Below are 21147 nucleotides of genomic sequence, written 5' to 3'. Positions count from 1 at the left end.
CAAGCCAATGAGGATGCTCAAATCTGTTTCTTACGACGCTCTGGATTCTAAATTTGTCTTCCAGTTTTGCAATCTTGCAGGTCAGTTTTTATCTCTGTTTGTTGACTATTTCCATGCGTTATATACATGTATGAAATGGTTGAGAAATAAAAAATTTACATCACTATTTCCATTTTAAAAAACTAAATCTACTTCAAAAAGAGGACTTATTGTGCTGCTGTTGTTGCCGCTGTTATTTTCTGAATTTTGATTTCTTTCTACTCTCTTTATATATGAACTCAAAGAATAAGGGCAGGTTTGGGGCACAAGATAAAACATAAAATTTTTATCTCATCTCATATCATCATTACACCTTTTTCAAATTCTCATACAAAATATAATAAACAATTTAACTTTTTCAAATCCCAATACACTTTTTGCAAATCTCAAAACAATAATAATATTAAAACATATTATTTTAAATTTCAAAATAAAATACAAAATTCTCATCTCACTTTCCAAACATATCCTAAAACTATATATGAAGATGCGTTCAAAAATAAACCTATTCCAGAAAAATTATACATCAACTCAGATCTGTAAAAAAACCAGAGACTAGACTAAGAGAATAAAATTATCATCTAAACAAACATGATGAATATCTTCTTACTTTGAAAATTAACAGTGTGTAAATGTTGAGCTTTTGTTGTTAGTTAATTTTTCATTGGCTTTAAATCATATTGAAACTGATATTGCCTCTCTTCATTTTTGTTTTCAATTAGATCATATGTTGTATCTGTTTTTATCGCATAGTTCATACACATCCAAATTAAAAAATTGCAAACCACAAACTGTCTAAAATGTGTAAAATAAAGTTTTCATCTAAACAGATATGCTAGAATCCCAAACCACACACTGTTTATCATATAGTTGTTTGACATGCAGGTTAATAGACTAGGACTGGAAAGTAAAAGACTAAGTGTATATATGGTAATGCTTAGAATAGACTGGATACGATCATCCTTAAGAGCTAAAAAAGCTGCAGCCTACAAACTAGAAGAATAAAATTACATACGTTCATGCCTAAAGGTTGTAAAAGAAACAGATTGAATGGAGTTTGAACTCAATAAATCGAACAAATCACAAACTGTATATCGAACAAATCACAAACGGCTACAAAAAATATATATAGAAAGAAAATAAGGAAATATGAACATTTTTAGATGACCAAAACAGATCTACAAATCTGTAGGAATTCGAAATAAAAAGACACTTCTACCAAATAAATCGCCACTACAACCCAAAACACAAAATAAATATAAGCTAACAGAAATAAAACAAAAAATAAATATTATTTCTAGATCTGAGAAAGTGCATATCGAACCAAAAAAAAAAATAACCACAAAAACGTGAAAGAACAGAGAAAACAAAAGCGAAAACAAATAACGAAAAAAAATAGGACATCAATGAGATATGAACACCATCTCTTCAAATATATGAAAATCTGACCAGATTTATAGAAAAAAAAAATTAGAAAAAACCCAACTTCAAAAAATAATATAGAACGAGTCAGATCTGTAGGAAGAAAAAAATTAACAGGTAAAAAAAAAAAGGAAAAAAAAGAAGATCTACTCGGATCTGAGCTGTACATCTATAAGGAAATAAATAAAAAATAACACCATTCATGTCCGAAACACGATGTCTTCGAATATACGAAGATATGTTCAGATTTATAAAGAAAAAAACCCTAACAGAGCAACGAAAATGTAAAAAAAAAAAAAGGGAACAAACTTGTGCGATGGAAATATAAATAGATAGAGATGATAGAAATAGCCTCTTAGAACTCTCATTGAATTAGTTAAAGTTAAAGTACATTTTTTATGAATGTAAGATGAATTTAATATTTAGCTATTACATTCACATAAATTTCTACGTTAGAATAGTCATTTTTTCATTATATGACAATAAAATAATATAAGATTAATTTAATTTTAACTATTCACATCAAATCTCCACATTAGATTATCCATTTATTCATTATATAGTAATGAGTAATTAATAATTTTGAAAATTTTTTAATTTTTTTAATTATGAATTTATTTTATTTTATCATATTTTACTATTCATAATATTATATATTAATTAGTAATTGTATTCTAATTATATTTTTTCAATTGTCATTTAAAATGGAGAGAAAAATAATTGATATTAAAAGGAGAGAGAAAAAAAAAATATAAAATAGATTTGATGAATGAATAGTTCCTTTCAAATTTAAAAATTATTTTAGATATTACTGTAACTATTTCAATGTGAGTTATTTTATGACTTAATAGCTAAATTCTCATTGGATTTAATTTTTAGCTAATCCAATGAGAATGCTCTTAGTCGTGTAGAAAGACTTGTATTTTGGAGAGAGGATCTCGGCTTCTTGAGATGGTGAACGCTAGTTAGAGACGTAGTGCAGAAAAAAATAGAGAAAGATGGAGCAAAGAGGAGCACGGGGACGAAGACTGGGAAGAGAGAAACTTGTGAGGGAGAAAAATGAGGCTGTCGGCGTTGAGAATGAAATAATTAGAGAGGAGGGGAAATATTTAGGGTTTCTGCTTGCAAACGGCGCCGTATTGGAGTTAGAGGTTTTTTTTGTTTTTTTTTCCCTACCTTGCATCATGAGGTTGAGGTATTATCCATTAGGGGCTATATTTAAAATGTTAAAATTTCAGTTTTTTTTTTTTTCCCGTTTATGCCTTTAGGTGTGAAAAATTCATAGATGTTAAAAATAATTTTCAACCTAAATTAACATATCAATTATTCATAAAATTATAATAACAAAACAAAGTTTTCAAAAAATATACTCTATTTCTTTTCTGTATTTTTTTCCCTTTATTTCCTACTTTATTTCCTAATCCAAAATTAATAAGAACATTTGAAAACTTTTAAAATTTGTAATATATTACAATTTATTCAAACTGTTTATATATTTATTTTGGAAGTAATAAATATACGCCATATCCTATGAACTATAATTATTGATATAGATCTAATATTTTCTATTTTTCTTTTAATTTATAGATCCGTTACTTCTAGCGATCATTTATCGTTCTTAAAGTTGGTTATTATCAATTTCTCCTATATCCAGGTACGTTTTATTATTATTTATACAAATAGATGTTATTTATATGTGATTATTTGTCCCTATGTTATAATTATAGATATTCTACAAATAATATGTGTGATTATTTTTTTTGATTAATGAGAATTTTTATAACAATATCTCTATACATTAATACTGGTGTGTTGGGAAACATAAGAAAACAAAAGACAATTTAAAAAAAAAAAAAAGTTTTGGCCATTACTTATTACAAATATATTTGAAAGTTAAACTTTAAATTGATAATAAGTTATATTAAAATTATTAATGAAAATAAATTTGTAAAAAAATCAATTTCAATATTCTGCAAAATTTATTTCTAATCAGGAAAAAAAAAAAAAAACTCTTCTAAATACATAGTCAATTTTGTTTAACATAATATGGCAAATTGTGTAATTGTAAATATGTTCGTGCAAATTCCTATATTGTAATCATAGATATTCTGTAAATAATATATGTGATTATTTTTATGATCAATGATATATTAACTTATTTTTTATTATTACATATTTTTAGATTTCATAAATTTTATTTTTAAAACTATTTCTTATATTTTTACATTTGGGCACACATGCAATGTACGTGTTTGCCCTTTACTAGTATATCTATAAGTACGAATAAGCAAGTAGGAGTTGTCACATTTTTTTTCCATTTTGCCCTCCACTCTCTATATATTTTCCTGCTTTGTCTTTCGACTCTCGTATGTTCTAGATTTCGGCTCTGCCAAATTATTTTCCGGTTGTTATCCTATTGTGATTTTGCCAAATTATTTTTCCCTTCTTATCCTCTTCATCACCGCTTCCACCACGATTCATTTTAAGTGTAAACTATTTTTTTTTTGCCGCTTCGTATTGTTCATTACTGCTTTAAAAGAGACTGATTTTAGGTATAAAATATAATATTTTTCAGCTTAAAAGTATCAATCTCATCAGATTCTATTCTTTATTTTTTCCCTCCACTTTTCCAGTTATTATCCTATTCTGATTCTGTCAAATTCTTTTCCAGATATTATCATTTTCATCACTGCTTGAACCGACTCATTTTGAGTATAAAATCATATTCATGCACGGCAGCTAGGCCACAAGCAACCGAGAAAACTGAGCCTCTCCGACACATGCTGAACCGTGGGAGTCTAGGTAAAAAAGTGAGCCAGCGGTGCAACTCCGAATGTGGCGATGTTGCCGCGAAGGAAGTCCTCGAGCTTCGACCCGGTGGTAAACATGGACAGCTCGGTTACACCAGCAGTCACATCATGATCTTGCGTTACGTTGTTCATAGTATTCCTTGTCAAATGAGATTGAAACCCAGTGGTTTTGCAATGCCCGATCACCCCCATGGACTCAAGCCACTGTTGAAGCCTCCACGACAGCCCCATTCTCCCCACAACTCCCTCTCCTGAATGGGTCTCACACACGGCCTCTCCACCATAGCACCGCCGTACGCCGTCCCCACTCTACCGCCGTACTCGGATCTGTAGGGAAATAAAAAAAAAAAAAAAAACTCCACCATTCAGATCTCAATATAATATTTTCAAATATACGAAGATCTGTTCATATCTATAGACAAAAATATCCAGAGATAGCCCAACTAAAAAAAAATTATATACATTTCGATCTACATGTACAAAAACACAAATAAAACGAAAAAAAAAATAAAATAAAATCATTTACAAAAAAATACCTACAGACTAACGAAAACGTAAGGAAAAAAAACAGAGACGGAGATGGAAACAGATAAATAAAACCACTTAACAAAACAAACCTACAAATTTAACGAAATAAATAGAGGAAAGAAAAAGAAAAAGAAAAAGGGAGATAGACGAAAAGCAAGAAGATGAGAGAGGCAGAAGAAGAAAGGTTAAAAAAAAAAGGGAGAAGTGGAAGATCAGAAGGAAAGTGAAAATAGGAGAAAGGGAGAAGAAAAAAAAAAAGAGTGAGAAGTGGAGGATCAGACAGAAAGCAAGAAAAGGAGAGATAGTGGGAAGAAGAAAGGTGAAAAATAAAGAAAAATGTTGTGGACAACCGGTTCGTGTCCTCGCTGCGGCCTCGCATCCGACGTGGCAAAAAAATAAAACGGCATTGTCTTCATTTTGGGTCTTCCAAGGGCTCCTCGTCTCCATCCTCATTTCATTTCCCACTTCAAAACGCATTTCTCTTCTCCCCACACTTTCTCTTCTCCGAAACACACCTAGACCTCTCTTCTCCAAGCAGCAAACAGATCTCTCTTCTCTGTTTGGAAATTGGTCGGAAGGAGGACGTTTTCCTTTTATAGTTGCATATCTTGATCTTTCATTGGTTTTTGGAAATTGGTTTGTGGTTCGGCCAGAGCTAAAAAAATTTTGATTGAAATGTCAGATCCGACATCCACTCCATTTTGCAGAGTAGATTTTCGCCTGTCTTGGTGAGATGAGCACCAAGACGTCGCCGTTGAGGGGTGTTAGACAACTGTGCTGAAAACGATGTTGTTTTGGTGGTTCGGGCTAATGGTTGGGCTGGTCTAAATGGGCTAATTTTCCTTCTTTCCTTTCGGGCTTCAAGTGAGAAAAAAGAACTTAATAAAATTAACAATATTAATTTTACTAATATAATTATAAACCTTCATAATGTAAAAATATATATTTTATTATAATTTGTTTTTTATAGGTATGCTACTTCTTCTGTTCTCTTTATTTTTTTCCATTGGGGCATACGTGCAGTGCACATTGTCCTTACTAGTATATATATACTAGAAGTAGGTAACGTCCAAGGGACGTTTGCCTAATTTTTTTTTTAATTTTTTTTATTTAGTGATTGAAGAAGTGTTTTTTTAATAATTTTGTGAATTTTTTATTTTTTTTAAAAATATTTATGATGATTAAAAAAATACATGAAAAAAAAAGAAAAGAAAAATAAAAAAGTGAAATAGACATTCAGGATATATTTTCAGACTATTTCTTCGTTAGTTGTAGCAATTCTTTTTAGTTAATTAAGAATATTATCATATTTAAATTATGTTAAAACTCTAATTATTTATATAGTTATAATTTTTTAAAAATATTTAACAAAATTTCATCATTTATTTAATGATGAAATATTTGTATTTTATAAATTAAATTTGATAATTTATTTATCATATGATATTTATATATTAATTATCTATTTTAAATTAATTTAAATTAGTCTTTAAATTTTTACCATTTGATCAAATTTGGAGAGTTATGATGAATGGTTAGATTTAAATCCTAGAATGTGCTTTGTTTTCATCATTTATTTAATGATGAAATATTAGTATTTTATAAATTAAATTTGATAATTTATTTATGATATGATATTTATATGTTAATTATCTATTTTAAATTAATTTAAATCAGTCTTTAAATTTTTACCATTTGATCAAATTTGGAGAGTTATGATGAAGGGTTAGATTTAAATCCTAGAATATACTTGGTTACTTTGAAATTAGTGATACTTGTGTAAAATCTTATATGGCGTAAGATTTTTTAATTGATAAAAAAAAGCACGTTTGTCACATCTGTCAAATTGAAGAAAAAATAAAATGTAATTTCGAATATTAAAATAGTCTAATGTATAAGAATAAAATTATTATTTATTTATGTTCATCATTTATTATGAAATTTAAATTATATTAAAAATTCAAATTAATTAGATAGTTTTTTTCTCTTAAAAATGTATAGTAAAATTTTATCATTTATTTAATGATGAAAAATTAGTATTTTATAAATTAAAGTTGATTTTTAGTATATGATATAATATTATTCTCTTAAAAATATTCAGTAAAACTTTATCTTTTATTTAATGATGAAAAATTAGTATTTTATAAATTGAAGTTAATTTTAAGTGTATGATATAATATTTAAATTTTAATTATCTATTTTATGTTAGTTTAAATCAATATTTAAACTTCTACCATTAGATTAAAGATGAAATGTTGGAATTTAAAATCCAAAAACTAGTATTTTTTCCTACTTTTCCTTTCTCCCTCTCTCTCATTCCTCACGCACGATTGTGGTATTATGTCGTATATTGGCATTCACACGGACAAACCCAAAAAAAAACAAAAAAAACCAAACAAACATGTGGAAAAAAAAAAAAAAAACTATTTACTGTTCATAATTACTGTTTATGAACAGTAACATTAACAGTAACAAACAATATATGATATGCGAAAAAAAACCATTCGAAAAAAAAAAAAAAGAGAGAGAGGCGTCTTATTGTTCATCACTATTGATGAACAGTAATGAACAGTAACCGTATAGGCTCTTTTAAGTAATATGCAGATATGTGCACATGTATTTGCTTCTTTATGTTTTGTTAATTGGTCAAACATCACCTATCCCTTTCCTCTTCATTAGTAATGTGATCGATCCAGTCGAATCGATCCATGGAAGGATTTTTGGGCGGGATCGAAAATTTCGATTCACTCATTTTTTACCTTGAGACCAAACCAATTACACTATAGACTGGATCAGTCTGATCGGTCTAGTCGGTCCAATCAAGTTCACGCAAATGCAAAATGGGCCAACATATAAAAAAAAAAAAAAAAGCTCAAAGTCATCTTATAATGTTTATTTTGGACCAACATACAAAAAAAAAAAAAAAAACAACATTTTTCTTTCATCTTCTTTCCTAAGCAAATAAATTAAATGATAAAACCCAACATTTTTCTTATTTCCTTTATACTTTAACTATAAATAAATTACATAAAAATAAATTTATAAACTCATACGACTTGATTAATTACATCAAATTATAAAATTATTTTTATTATAAAATAAATCAATCACATAAAAATTATTTTAATTTATAAATATATTTTTACATTATCTCTGCTTAACGCTTTTTCATAAATTCCTTTTCTCAATTTTTAAGGGTGTGTTTGAATGTCGAATTGAGTTGAGTTAAATTGAGTTGAATTGAGATAATAAAATATTATTAAAATATTATTATTTATTATTATTATTATTATTTTGAGATTTTAAAAAATTAAATTATTTATTATATTTTATATTAAAATTTAAAAAAATTATAATAATAAATTGAGATGATTTTAGATTACAGATAAAGCCTAATTTGACAAGTCGGTCCAAACTCCAAGGAATACAATATTGAATATGCTTTCCAAGTTGCCGCTAACCAAAATAGATGCCCAGAACATTCACCATGATCTTCACCACACCCGCGGTCCTTTTAAACCTTTATCTCAGTCAATTGCCTACAAAATCAAAAAGCCGTTCACTCCCTACCGGCCTACTGTCCATATATACGAACACCTCCTATTCCCTACGGAGAGAAGAGAACCTCTTAATTCCAAAAATCACCCAGATATGACTGACGCGTCAGCATCCGATCCTGTCGACCGGAACTCCGACCTACGGTCACCCCTGATAGAGCCGGAAAAATATCCCGAACCCAAATCGGGATACGAGAGGCTCTGCATCGATGACATCCTCCAGAGATACTGCGGCGAGTTCGGGCCATGGCAGCTGAGGCACTTCGTGTTGACGAGCCTGGCTTGGGCTCTGGAGGCTTTCCACACCATGGTCATGATCTTTGCCGACCGTGAACCGGGGTGGACGTGCACGTCCGGTTCGGGATGCGACGTCGCGGCAGCCAGCGTTTGTGGGCTTGAACCGGGATCGTGGGAGTGGAACGGTGGGTTGGGAAGCTCGACGGTGGCGGAGTGGGGATTGGTTTGTGGACAGAAGTATAGGGTTGGGCTGGCACAGGCCGTGTTCTTTGGCGGCTGCATGATAGGTGATCCACTGATCCCTGTCTCCACGTCTCTATCTCTTTAATTAATTATTTATTTTGTTTGTTTGCCTGCGTTCCTTTTGTATATAGGAGACTAGGTTCCTAAAATTTTAGACCACTCAGCTAGAATGATATATATAATAACGATACGTGGGTATAATAAATGAGAAATGATTTATAGAAGTTTTAAATAGATAATTTTTATATAAACTTTTGTATAAAAGTGTAAAAGATATAAAAAAATTATTTTTTATTAATAAGATTTACCATTTTATAAAAAGATTCATATGATATTTATCTATTTAGAATTTATATTTAGAATTTATACCTAATATTACTCTAATATACGTCGGATATAAAATTTGAGGTACCGAACCGTCAATATTACATTTAGGCTTCATTTAGAAATTAAAATTATCTCAATTTATCTCAATTCAACTCATCATTATAATTTTTTTAAATCTCAATATAAAATATAATAAACAATTCAATTTTTTCAAATCTCAAAATAATAATAATAATAAATAATATTTTAACAATATTTTATTATTTCAATTCAACATCTAACTGCACCCTTAGTGCAGTCTACAGAGTACTATTAATAATTAATAGATGATAACCGACTATACATCCAAGGATATAAGTAGGAAAATGTTAAATATATTGAGGATAATTTATTAAAAAATTTATTCTTTATATATCAGTTATTTATATGTTAAAAAATTTAAATAATATTATAAATAAAATTATAACTATATATAATACTACTCTTAATAACATATTGTGCAATATAATACGAAGAATAAAATTTTGCCATGCTTTATTTTATTTTATTTTCTGGTCTAAAATTATAGTTGCCAATTTCTAGCTTGTTGTCGGGCAAACATCATGAGAAACGTCTTAAAATTATTTTGCAGGTGTTTTGTAAACATGACTCTTATTTTTTAAAGGTTGTTATAACTAGCTAGGTAGTTAAAAACAGTTGAGAGTAAGTAATCCAACTAATTATAAGGATTATATATAGTTTCAATCAATTAGCTAGGTGGTCAAGTTACATTTAGATCGAATAAGAATTCGTCGATCTATTTCTTTAGGGATATTTTTTTTTTATGGTAGTGCTATTATGTCACCCAAGTTTGCTTGCTCGGTGTGCCTCTAGTGTAAATTGTACTTTTTTTTTTCTGACTTTTTGTTTCAAATATTTTTTAAACATGTTTAAACATTTAAAAAAAAACACAAATACACTAATAATCACTTTTTTAATCATTAAGTAAAAAAATATTAAAAAATAAAATAAAATATATGAGCGATCAAATTGAGGAAGTAAATTCAGAAGATATAGTAGAACTATACAAGAAACCGTAAAATCGACCGGGACTAACTCAGACCGACCGCTGGAGCTCGAAATAGGTCGACCGGCGGTTGAATTTAGCTAGAACCGATGTCTAGCGGTTCGGTCCCGATTTGAGCCTGGACCGGACCGCTGAATCGACCAATACTTGAAATGTTTTTTTTTTAAATTATACATATATGAAACAACGTTGTTTTACTTAAATGAGTAAAACGACGTCGTTTTGAGACTTAATGTTTGAAAAAAATATAAATGAAAGCCAAACGGCACCGTTTCCTCTAGGGTTTAAATACTCGCACTCACCCTTCTTCTTCCTCATTTCTTTCTTCTCCTTTCTGATTTCACACCAGTTCACAGTACCGCTCCACCCTCTCTCTCTCTCTCTCTCTCAAATCTCACCTCATGGCTCGCAGCGTCATCTATCTCAAATTGCAACCACCTTCATCGCCACCGAAGACGCCGACAAATCGATCGGAGTTACGTCGAGACCGATGTAAACAGTTTTCTCCTCCTTCACCGGCCAATTTCGGTCGAGATTCATACAATTTCACATATCAGTGCTGTTTTCGGTTTTGGACGGAAACCGAACCTTCGGTTTTCACCCCTAGAATATAGTACTATCATTCTCCTTTTTTTTAATAAAAGATAATAATTAAGACATTGGTTAGTCTAAGGGTCTTTCGTACTCAAATGGATTATAGATTTTGATGAAATAAAGTTTTTGAGGCAGTATTACTGTATTAGTTGCCATATTTTCTCCCACCCTTCTTTGGATTGTACGTGGGCGGTGGACCACCGAGTTCTTTCTCCCTCTATTATAATAAAGTAACATTAGAGCCACCGCTAGGAGCCCCTTTAGTGTATTTTATGTTTTTTTTCTTTTTTTACATACATTTTTTAACACTTTTAAATATTTTAAAAAATATAAAAAAATTACAATATCATTAAAAAGTATTTTCTTAATTATGAAGTAAAATAAGAAAATCAAAATATCCATATATATATATATATATATGTTATATATATATATATATAGTAACTCGGACCATCTTATGCGCTTGACGATCAGTATTGTCTTCTGCTTTCTTTTACGTATTGTCTTCTACCATCTTATCCTGATCATAAGTACTATTTAATTGGTAATGGTAATATTGGTTGACTGTTATGTACAAAGACAAAGACAATAGATGCGTATGAGAGTAGCTAGGGAAACTGGTCAAACGTGAATAAAGATAAATAAATAAATAAATAAAGGAGCATCCAGGGCTTTTGGATAAGGCTATAGAAGTTCAATTGTCGGTTTGCTTGTATTCTTTTGATTTCATGTAGATCATGGCAGATATCTCGTGTTTTGTTGCACATGATGATCGAGCACATGCATGCGTTGGTCATCAACATTTTTATTATTATTATTATTATTATTATTATTATATTTTTCATATATGCACCTATATATGAATTCTGTTACATACAATTATTTTTGCCTATAAAATTACTGTACATAATATTTTTGCATTTATATATATATATATATATATATATATATATATATAGAGTTTTTCAAAGTTCCAAATGGGGGGAGATATCATTATCTGATAAAGAATGTTTAGTTTTTTCCTGTATTTAATAGCAGTGTTAATACGCACACAGTACTCGCTGCTTGTCATCATGATAACATTCATGACACCGATCAGAGTGACTAAACGAATTAGGATATATCATAACTATGATCATACCGTGATGATAATATTTTTTAAAGTTGCGGTGCTCACCCCTTTTGTTATAAAATCCTCTAATGTACGTCTACTTTTGCTGCTAACGACCCTTCTTCTCAGAAGGCCACTCTCACATAGCTTTAATAAATGCCCAACAAGCGAAGAAAATAATAAAAAGATGCCTGCCAAGAATAATGGAATAATGTCACGGTATACAACGTCAATAATTAATTAGAGAAACTCTTTGAAACAGCCCTGTTGCTGTTGGGCGAAAAACAGCCCACCTGATTGCACCTAAGATGATGGATGTGATAAAATATTGTTAGAATATTATTTTTAAATATTATTATTATTTTAGGATTTGAAAAAGTTGAATTGTTTATTATATTTTGTATTGAAATTTGAAAAAATTGTAATGATGAATTGAGATGAGTTGAGATGAGTTTAGATCCAAACTCACCAATTGAAGGAAAGCAGCTGATTAGTCTCTTTTCCCCTTCCCCTTCCCCTTCCCCTTCCCCTGCACTGATTACATTCCAGCCTTCTCCTGCATCGAATACTCCAGCCCTTCCCCTTCCACTACTCCGAAGTTGATTTTTAACAACTCAAAAATTACTATAAAATCACTGACCATAGAAAGTCAATCTTGTCGTTGCCTTTCACTCCTCCGAGATCCCTCCGAGAAGAAAAGTAGCTGATTTGGAAAAAAAAAATTTCTTTTCTTTTTTTTTCACTTGTAAAATAAAAAGGATTCTCAATTCTGTTTTCTTTTCATGAATGCTTTTTTGCTGCTCTTTTATTGATCTTCAATGAAAGCAAGTTACTCTACAGGATTTTGAGCTTAATATATACAATCCTAAAGGGTTGTCAACGAGCAGAAATGTTACTTGCAACAACTGTTTTTGTGCACACCGTAGTCGATGCATTGGAACATTCGACAATTGCCCTTACATGGTCTCTTATGTCTCAACTGAAACATCTACATATGGGATATTGGTAGTGGATGTTCTGCACTTAACAACAGAAGATAGTTATCATGAACTTGTTGATGCGTACATAAAAGGGTAGCTGCCGTCGAGAGGCAATTGCCGGTTCTCTATAGTTGGGGATGAGTGGGGTGCCGTCGAGTTTGGGTTGGGATGGAGTGGGGTGTCGTTGGGTGGTGGGTTCGAATAGAAAGAAAGGGGAATGGAGTGTGCTGTTCGGGTGTAGTGGGATGAATGGTAATGGTGTTAACATGATGACATCTCGCATTCTGATTGGAGGGCTGGTTTTATGAGATAACTAGATGGACTGACCTCCAGGTTTTCTCAATTAATTAATGCCTACAAGAATTATTATATCTTTTCAGTATTCAACGTGAATAATGTCACAGCATAACTAGTGTAAGGCAGTACTGCATGCAACATTCGTTGATTAAACCCTTGAAAACGAACTCTTCCCCTCCCCCAAGAAAACAAAAATAATTAGGTACGAAGTACATTTGTAGACAGATGTTGTGGAGTACATACATAATATTTGTGCATGCATATGAAATAAGATTATTCGCCTGATTAGTGTTTTTTTTTTTTTTTGCAAGCTAATTGAGTTTACATGAGCAGCATATCACGACTGACATTTATATTGTCTCCTAATTTCAGGTGCTGGGATATTTGGCCATCTTTCAGACTCCTTCCTGGGGAGAAAGGGCTCTCTTACAGTAGTTTGTATCTTAAATGCCGTCTTTGGTTGCTTGACAGCGTTTTCCCCAGACTACTGGATCTACGTCTTACTACGCCTCCTAACTGGTTTCAGCACAGGCGGCGTTGGCCTTTGTGCTTTCGTCCTAGCCACCGAGCCCGTTGGCCCTTCAAAGCGCGGGTATGCCGGGATGTCCACATTCTACTTCTTTTCAACCGGAATCGCGCTACTCTCCGGTATAGCCTACATTTTCCGGTCATGGCGTGCTCTCTACATTGCTTCCTCCATTCCTTCCCTTCTCTTCCTCGTCACTGTCCTTCCTTTTATCTCCGAGTCCCCAAGATGGTATCTTGTTCGAGGAAAATTAACGGAGGCCATGAAACTCTTGCACTCCATCGCTAAATACAATGGAAAGCACCTCCCCGATGGAGTTTTTCTGGCACTAGACGAGGAAGCAAATAACAGTTCAAACTATGAACAGACCTGCAAGCATGAGCAACTGGAAACTAACAAAGCAATAAGTGGTTCTCTCGTAGATGTGGTTCGCTCACCAGTCTCTCGCATCCGTCTTTTTCTTGCCGTGACCATTAATTTCCTGTGCTCGGTTGTGTACTATGGCCTTAGCCTAAACGTTGTCAACCTAGAAACTAATCTTTACCTCAACGTGTTCCTTAATGCAGTAGCCGAAATGCCAGCTTTTACGATCACAGCAGTGTTGCTGGAAAAGTTCGGAAGGAAGCCATTAGCAATAGGGACGTTATGGTTCAGTGGATTTTTCTGCTTATTGGGAAGCTTAATGAGAAGCGTGGGGATATGGAAGGTAGTGAGAATGGTTTGTGGGATTTTGGGAATCTTTGGAATGGCTGGAACTTACAACTTGCTGTTCATTTATACAACAGAGCTGTTTCCAACGGTGGTCAGAAATGCAGCACTGGGATGTGCAACACAGGCGGCGCAAATGGGGGCAATCTTAGCACCGTTCGTGGTGGTTTTAGGGGGTGGGTTGCCGTTTGCGGTGTTTGGAGTGTGTGGGATTGTGGGAGGGATGCTTGCGTTTTACTTGCCGGAGACATTAAATAAGCCTATGTATGATACTATGGCAGGTATGGAGGATGGAGAAAGCTGTGCTGATAGATCAAGTACTGTGTCAAGTTGTTGATACTAGCTAGGGCTAGGGTGTTTACCCTAGTTTCCTTTTCTTTCCTTTTTCTTTTCTTTTGACGAGAGGTTGGTTTCTTAAGAGTTATGTTGTTCATCTTTGACAAAGAGTTACGTTGCAGGGAAGCGGGTACGGTTTCTCTTTGTGATGTGCGAGCTATGTATTCGGCTGGCCGGGCATATGCATGGGCATGGAAATAGTTTTTATCACGAAATAATTGGTGACAAATAAATAATTTTTCTTATATATAGTGATATTTTCAAGCACGCTCGGGAGACGAATTTTATTACAGCTTTTATTATAAGTAGTCTGAAAATAGATGATGCGTTATTCTCATCTTAACACTACGTGTCAATTGGATGGTCTGTTGTGTGTTGTGTAAAGACCTTATAATAACATTTTTCTATTAAAATTTCTTATATAATCACAAATTTAAATTGATATCTATAACATTTTACAATGAGACCCGAATATTATGATATCTTAATTTAAGACTATCTAATAATTATTCAAATAATAACAATATCGGTGATATACAGAAAAATGGTTACTGGAGCAGGTAAGTTTGACCTATAAATTAGTATGGAGAAGAAAGTTCACAATCGGTTCATAGTTGGAAAGGCCTACCAAACATTACGGTAGGTGGGCTACTTGAGCTAGCCCTCTTCTTGCAGCAGGAGTCAGGCCTGTCGCGCAAGACTTGGTTGCGTTTGGATGTTGAAATGAGTTGAGTTGAGTTGAGTTGAGATAAAAAAATATTGTTAGAATATTATTTATTATTATTTTGAGATTTAAAAAAATTAAATTATTTATTATATTTTGTATTGGAATTTTAAAAAGTTGTAATGATGAGTTGAGATGAGTTGAGATGAGTTTTAATTCCAAACGTACCCTTAGAGCAGCTCAACCACACAGGCTTTCCAAAGGTATAGGGGCAAATCGTCAAGAACTGCCAGCAATGAAAAAAGACTCTTGACGAGGATCTATCTAACTTTGCAAAAAGTTCGGATTCCAAATTATACCACGAAAACTTGATAGATTACGAGGAAGTTACTTCTGTATAAATCTATTTACAAGCCTCTAATTTATTGATACACTAAACTTATTATTAATGTGAAAGTCTGACATATAATTTACATAAAAATTTATGGGTACTTTGACTTTCATTATAAATATAATAGATCTCACAATAAATAACATGTTACACATTAGATTTGTAAATAGTGTAACCTATTTTTTAATTCCAAGCCATGGTAGTCATGTATAGTGGTTCCGAACCACAGGAAGTGGAGACATCACGGCATAAGTTGGCTAATATATATAAATATATGTACCATAGAGGCTTTTTGGCTTATGGAGGTCTCGAGTATTGTTCTAATTCTTTTTCATGTCTAAAGTGAAAAATAACATATATGGCTTCGAAAGAGGGTAAAGCCTCAAAGTATTGAGCAGCTTGGTCGACAGTTTAGGTCATGGGGCTAAGGCCAATCAAGCAATTTGTTGCAGTATATATAAGAGAGGGAAAGAGTGAATTCATGATGATTTACATTTTGTGTACCAACGGATGTTAGAACTTACAAGTGGCGTTTTTACATGTTGAGAAGAAATTTGAAGGTGTAATGTCTGGATTAAGGAATTTAGAAACGGTTTTTTTTTTTTTAATTTTTAATTTTTTCATTTCTAATAAAAAAAAAAAAAAAGAGGAGAAAATTTTCTAAAGTTATAGTAGATCTCACTACATAAGTAGTGTGTTAACACATAAACGAATGTGTAGCAAAACTCATAAAAAATAACATATTTAAAATTTATCATATCAACAAATATGACTAAAAAATAATAAGATTTAAAATGAAGATCAATATTATTATTACTCCTCAATTAAACAACTAATTAATAAGCAATTTGTACGATGTTCGATTACAAGCAGTAATTAATCCCTCAGTTGGCAGAGTAAAGCCAAAGTCCATAACAGATTGTGCTTAAGACGTTTGAGTAGGCACCGTGGATTCTATCAAAATGTGTTTGAACATGTGAACTAAATTAGATGTATTTTAATTTTTTTATAAGAAGTTATTAAAGTAGTAGTCCTAGCAATTATTGGTTTATGGTTGTAATGATATAATAATAATAATAAAAGTCTCATCAATAAATAGTACCGAGTTAAGATTATTTCAAATAAAATAAGTTATGTATATTTAAATTGAAAGTATCTCCATCCGTACGGATCACTTAGCATCAAAATGGATTCTTAGCATTGGTATCGGATTAGTTATCTTAGGATACGTTTGAATGTTGAAGTAAGTTGAGTTGAGTTGAGTTGAGATAATAAAATATTATTAGAATATTATTTATTATTATTATTATTATTTTGAGATTTGAAAAAGTTGAATTGTTTATTATATTTTGTGTTGAAATTTAAAAAAGTTGTAATGATAAGTTGAGATGAGTTGAGAGGAGTTTTAGTTCCAAACGAAGCTAATTTTCAAAATTTGAAAAATATGTAACTTTTTTACATTTAGGGTAGATTTGGAGGGTGAGATGAGAATTTTGTGTTTTGTTTTGAAGTTTAAAATATTATGTTTTAATATTATTATTGTTTTGGGATTTGAAAAATGTGTATTGGGATTTGAAAAAGTTGAATTGTTTATTATATTTTATATAGAGATTTAAAAAATGTGTAATGATGAGATGAGATGAGATAAGAATTTTGTGTTTTGTTTTGGTTACCAAACCAGCTCTTAGCTAATTATTCAAAATTTGAAGTCTACATTAAATTAATCATCATATTCTTTATAATAATAAAATATTATTATTTTTTATTATTTATATTTCTTTGATTAATTTTTATTTTTTAAATATTTTTATTTTTATTTTTATTTTTATAATCTCCAATAACTCTTTCATAAGCGATATTGCTTAAAATAAATAGATCTACTGCAGCAGTATTCACACCAGAATTATCGAAGTCATGTATTCATAAAAACTCATGCTTAACTCTGTTATACATTTCAAGTCTAATAAAAAACAGAACAAAATGCAATTAAAAAACATCAAAACCAACTATGTTTTCACTATAAACAAAAGATATATCAAACGAAAGTAAATAAATCTAACCCAAAGTTGAAACTAGGAAACCCAATGGTTCATCCAGAGAGTGATCACATCTTTTATTTTTCTTTATTTTCCTATGCTTGGAAGGTAGGAAAAGATAGGAAACAACAAACGGCTATAACACCATGTGAAAATAAGACTTGGAACCAAATCAACAAATTGTAATCGCAAGAAAATTGACCAGATCTAGACCGAAAAATCGTGCCAACCAAATCAACAACAAGATTTCCCAAGAAAAACATCAAACACTCAAAATATAAAGAACCGGGAAGATGGCTGTATGAGGAATTAAATTAGTTTCGTTAGCTTCCATTGCATACTGACCTGCAAATGTCTCGGAGTGAAACTGTCGTGGATTTTACCAACTTGCAAAACCAATACTTCCTTCATGGAAATAAAGAGGAAAGATGAAGAGAAAAAACAGGAAAACAAAAAAACAAAACTAGAAGAAGAGAAAGAAGGAAGATACGCGTGATAGAAATAGGGAAGAATGAGAGAAAGAGAGAGAGAGAGAGAGAGCTATAGGAGAGTGGAGTGAAATTAATAAACAATTCATTTAGACTTTCAACAGTACTTTTCATATTTAGAAATATGGATGAAATTACTGTAAGTTATATTTTAAATGAAAAGGATTTAGCTAATTCAATGTGCAACAATTTTTGATAAAATTGGTTACATTTAAAGATGAAAAGTACTTTAAAGAAGCTAATGAGGACGCTCTTGGAGCATTAGCATTGTACTCATCAAATGAGTCTAATTTTCAAATTTTGATGAATTTAACTGTAAAATTACTGTATTGAATTCATTATATACACAAATCTTAAATTTTGAGGTACAAGATATTCATCTTTATCTTCAAATTTGAAAAACTAATGTTCATAGCTATCCGGATTATTTTATACTTATTTGAATGACGTTGGCAGCTGGACCACATTAAATAAATGTATTGAGACTGGCCAAACATTGTCGTTTTGATACATGAAGCAAACAAAACGAAATAGAAAATTATGCATTATATTGTTGCTCAAATCACATGAATTCTTATAAAAAAAAAATCACATGAATTTGTAGTTTTTTATACAATTCTCTTTATAAACTTAATATTTTTCTACGTCTCAAATAAATATATTAAGTCTAAACGTGAATAAAAATTAAAAAATTATATAAAAATTGTGCATTATAATTTATATATATGATCGTTGGATAGAAAAAAAAGTTAGTAAAATGTGTTTATTAAATAATTAGGTTAAAGAAAAAAATTAATTGGAAAATAATAATTTAAGTATCAAATTAAATTATTAATTAATATATAATTAATATAATTGTAAAATACGAAAGAAAAGAGCGCTGCTACACCACACTTTTTGAAAAAAAACTTCCGAATACTCTTTGCGAATAGCACGTTTCAATTTTTTACTTTTTTCTTTTTTTTTTATATATATTTAAAACACTTTTTAAATTTCGAATTCAAGACGTTTAGCATTTCTCTTGGCTAAATGATGATCTGAGGTAGAGGCCACACAGAAATACACATTAATCATGATGTTTATTGTTTACTGGTGTTCGACACGAAGGGCCCAGTAGGAGGGGAACCCACCACTGAGTCGCACTGACCACTCATCCAAATTCAGCATTAGATTTCACAATCTTGCACTCAAAAAATAGATTACCACATCAATATTATCAAATGATCACCACTTGGACCCCCTTTGCTGTATTTTCTTTAAATTTCTATTATATTATTCAAAAGCAAAAACCTTTCAATTTATCTTCTTTTAACCAAAAATAAAATAAAAATCTTCTTGTAATGGCATTCTTTCATTAATATTAATACGATTTTTAATTATCATTCTTTCATCTTTATTAACACGATTTACAGTTAAATAAATAAATAATCAATCTTTTTAATAATTTAGTGCCACTACAAAAATAAGAATAAAAAATAACGTGTATAAATAATAATATGATTAATAATAAAAATAGCAAATTTATGGTTAAAAATTAATGAAGAACATATTTATCAGTTTATTCAACTAAATTTGGAGGAAAATTCTCTGCCGATTGAATCCATACATGTGAAAGAAAATACGTACACAAAATCCAGGAAAAGTTAATGGGAATTTATTTTCTAAAGTTACGCTTTCAATCCATAAGATTATTTACAAGCATATGAAGAAAATGAGGAAACCTCGAGTGAACGCTAATCAAAACATGAACGGAGTCGGAGCGAATGCCGGAATGACAGTCGGAATATGATGAGTTCGCCTGCAAATATTCACCACCAATAAAAAATCCTCAACTATGTTTTCTATTAATCAACTAAAAGTTTAACATAAACAAAAAGAGTGCCGGCCCGTGACCGTGGAGAATTAAAAGGAAAGGTTGTTTTACCCGTAATCGTCACCGTAGCTACGGACATGAACATGAACTCCGGCTCCGGACCCGCTCTTCCTCTTCGCAGACCTCTGAGCCTCAGATCCAGAATCATTGGCGCAACCGGGTTTCTCTTTCTCCATCATCACCACCATCGCGTTGTCCTCTGCGATGGCGCACAGAGACGGCTTCCACTCGGACTCGGCCGCCGGCTGGCCCAGCCGCCCCCGCCTCGTCCGCCGATTCCTTCTAGTCGGAAAAGACGGAGCTAGGCACCTCGTCTCCTCATCGTACTCCGCTCTCTCCGGCGCCGCTCCCTGGCCCGAGCAGGCTGCGGATCCACAGCACGACACAAATTCCAATAAGAACTTCATTCCAACAATACGTGAGTCTGTATTCTCTCAGACTATGATAAAAGAAATTATAGGTGAATACATTGTAGGAGAAGCGGAGGTTCCCTCCTTGTAGCCTTCATTTTCTCCATCTCCATCTGCTATACTACGGAAACCGGAGGGAGAGTGATCAGAAGTTTTATAGAGGGTCGATTTTGTCTTTATCCGTAAGTGCATAACATCGCCCCTAGTTTTATGAATTTATTGCGAGCGTGCCCATGAGTTTGATGGGTGGATGTGCGGCGGGACCGGGGGCTTGTTAGGATACTCCACACATTAAGGAGGGCTAATTACCTTTGTAGCTAGCATGTGCCATGTCAATGTGTATCTCACTCTACATATGCATCATATTCTCGCTCTATTTTTAGTTTATTCATAATTTTTCTTTTTTATTTCAAGTCTCAGTAAGAGTCATGGGCTTTTTAAAAAGTGAATAAATTTAAAATTTGCATAAAAAATATATTTTATTAATAATTTCATTTTTTTAAA

General features: G+C 31.6%; 2 protein-coding genes across 2 annotated transcripts; one reads left to right on the top strand and one right to left on the bottom strand.

Moving 5' to 3' along the window:
* Window positions 1-8207: 8207 nt before the first annotated feature.
* On the top strand, window positions 8208-15123 carry LOC109014246 (organic cation/carnitine transporter 4). Its single transcript, XM_018996630.2, has 2 exons — window positions 8208-8880; window positions 13584-15123. The coding sequence occupies exons 1-2, from the start codon at window positions 8238-8240 to the stop codon at window positions 14780-14782; spliced, it is 1842 nt and encodes a 613-aa protein (XP_018852175.1). The 5' UTR covers window positions 8208-8237; the 3' UTR covers window positions 14783-15123.
* A 4860-nt stretch (window positions 15124-19983) lies between these two features.
* On the bottom strand, window positions 19984-20777 carry LOC109014285. Its single transcript, XM_018996698.2, has 3 exons — window positions 20702-20777; window positions 20285-20597; window positions 19984-20158 (listed from the first exon to the last, which is right to left on the bottom strand). The coding sequence occupies exons 1-3, from the start codon at window positions 20754-20756 to the stop codon at window positions 20098-20100; spliced, it is 429 nt and encodes a 142-aa protein (XP_018852243.1). The 5' UTR covers window positions 20757-20777; the 3' UTR covers window positions 19984-20097.
* Between the last annotated feature and the right edge of the window lie 370 nt (window positions 20778-21147).

Source organism: Juglans regia, chromosome 2 (assembly GCF_001411555.2).
Source record: "Juglans regia cultivar Chandler chromosome 2, Walnut 2.0, whole genome shotgun sequence".
Classification (NCBI taxonomy): Eukaryota; Viridiplantae; Streptophyta; class Magnoliopsida; order Fagales; family Juglandaceae; genus Juglans; species Juglans regia.
Note: the sequence above shows the minus strand (reverse complement) of the source record. Positions and strands in the feature narration are given on the sequence as shown.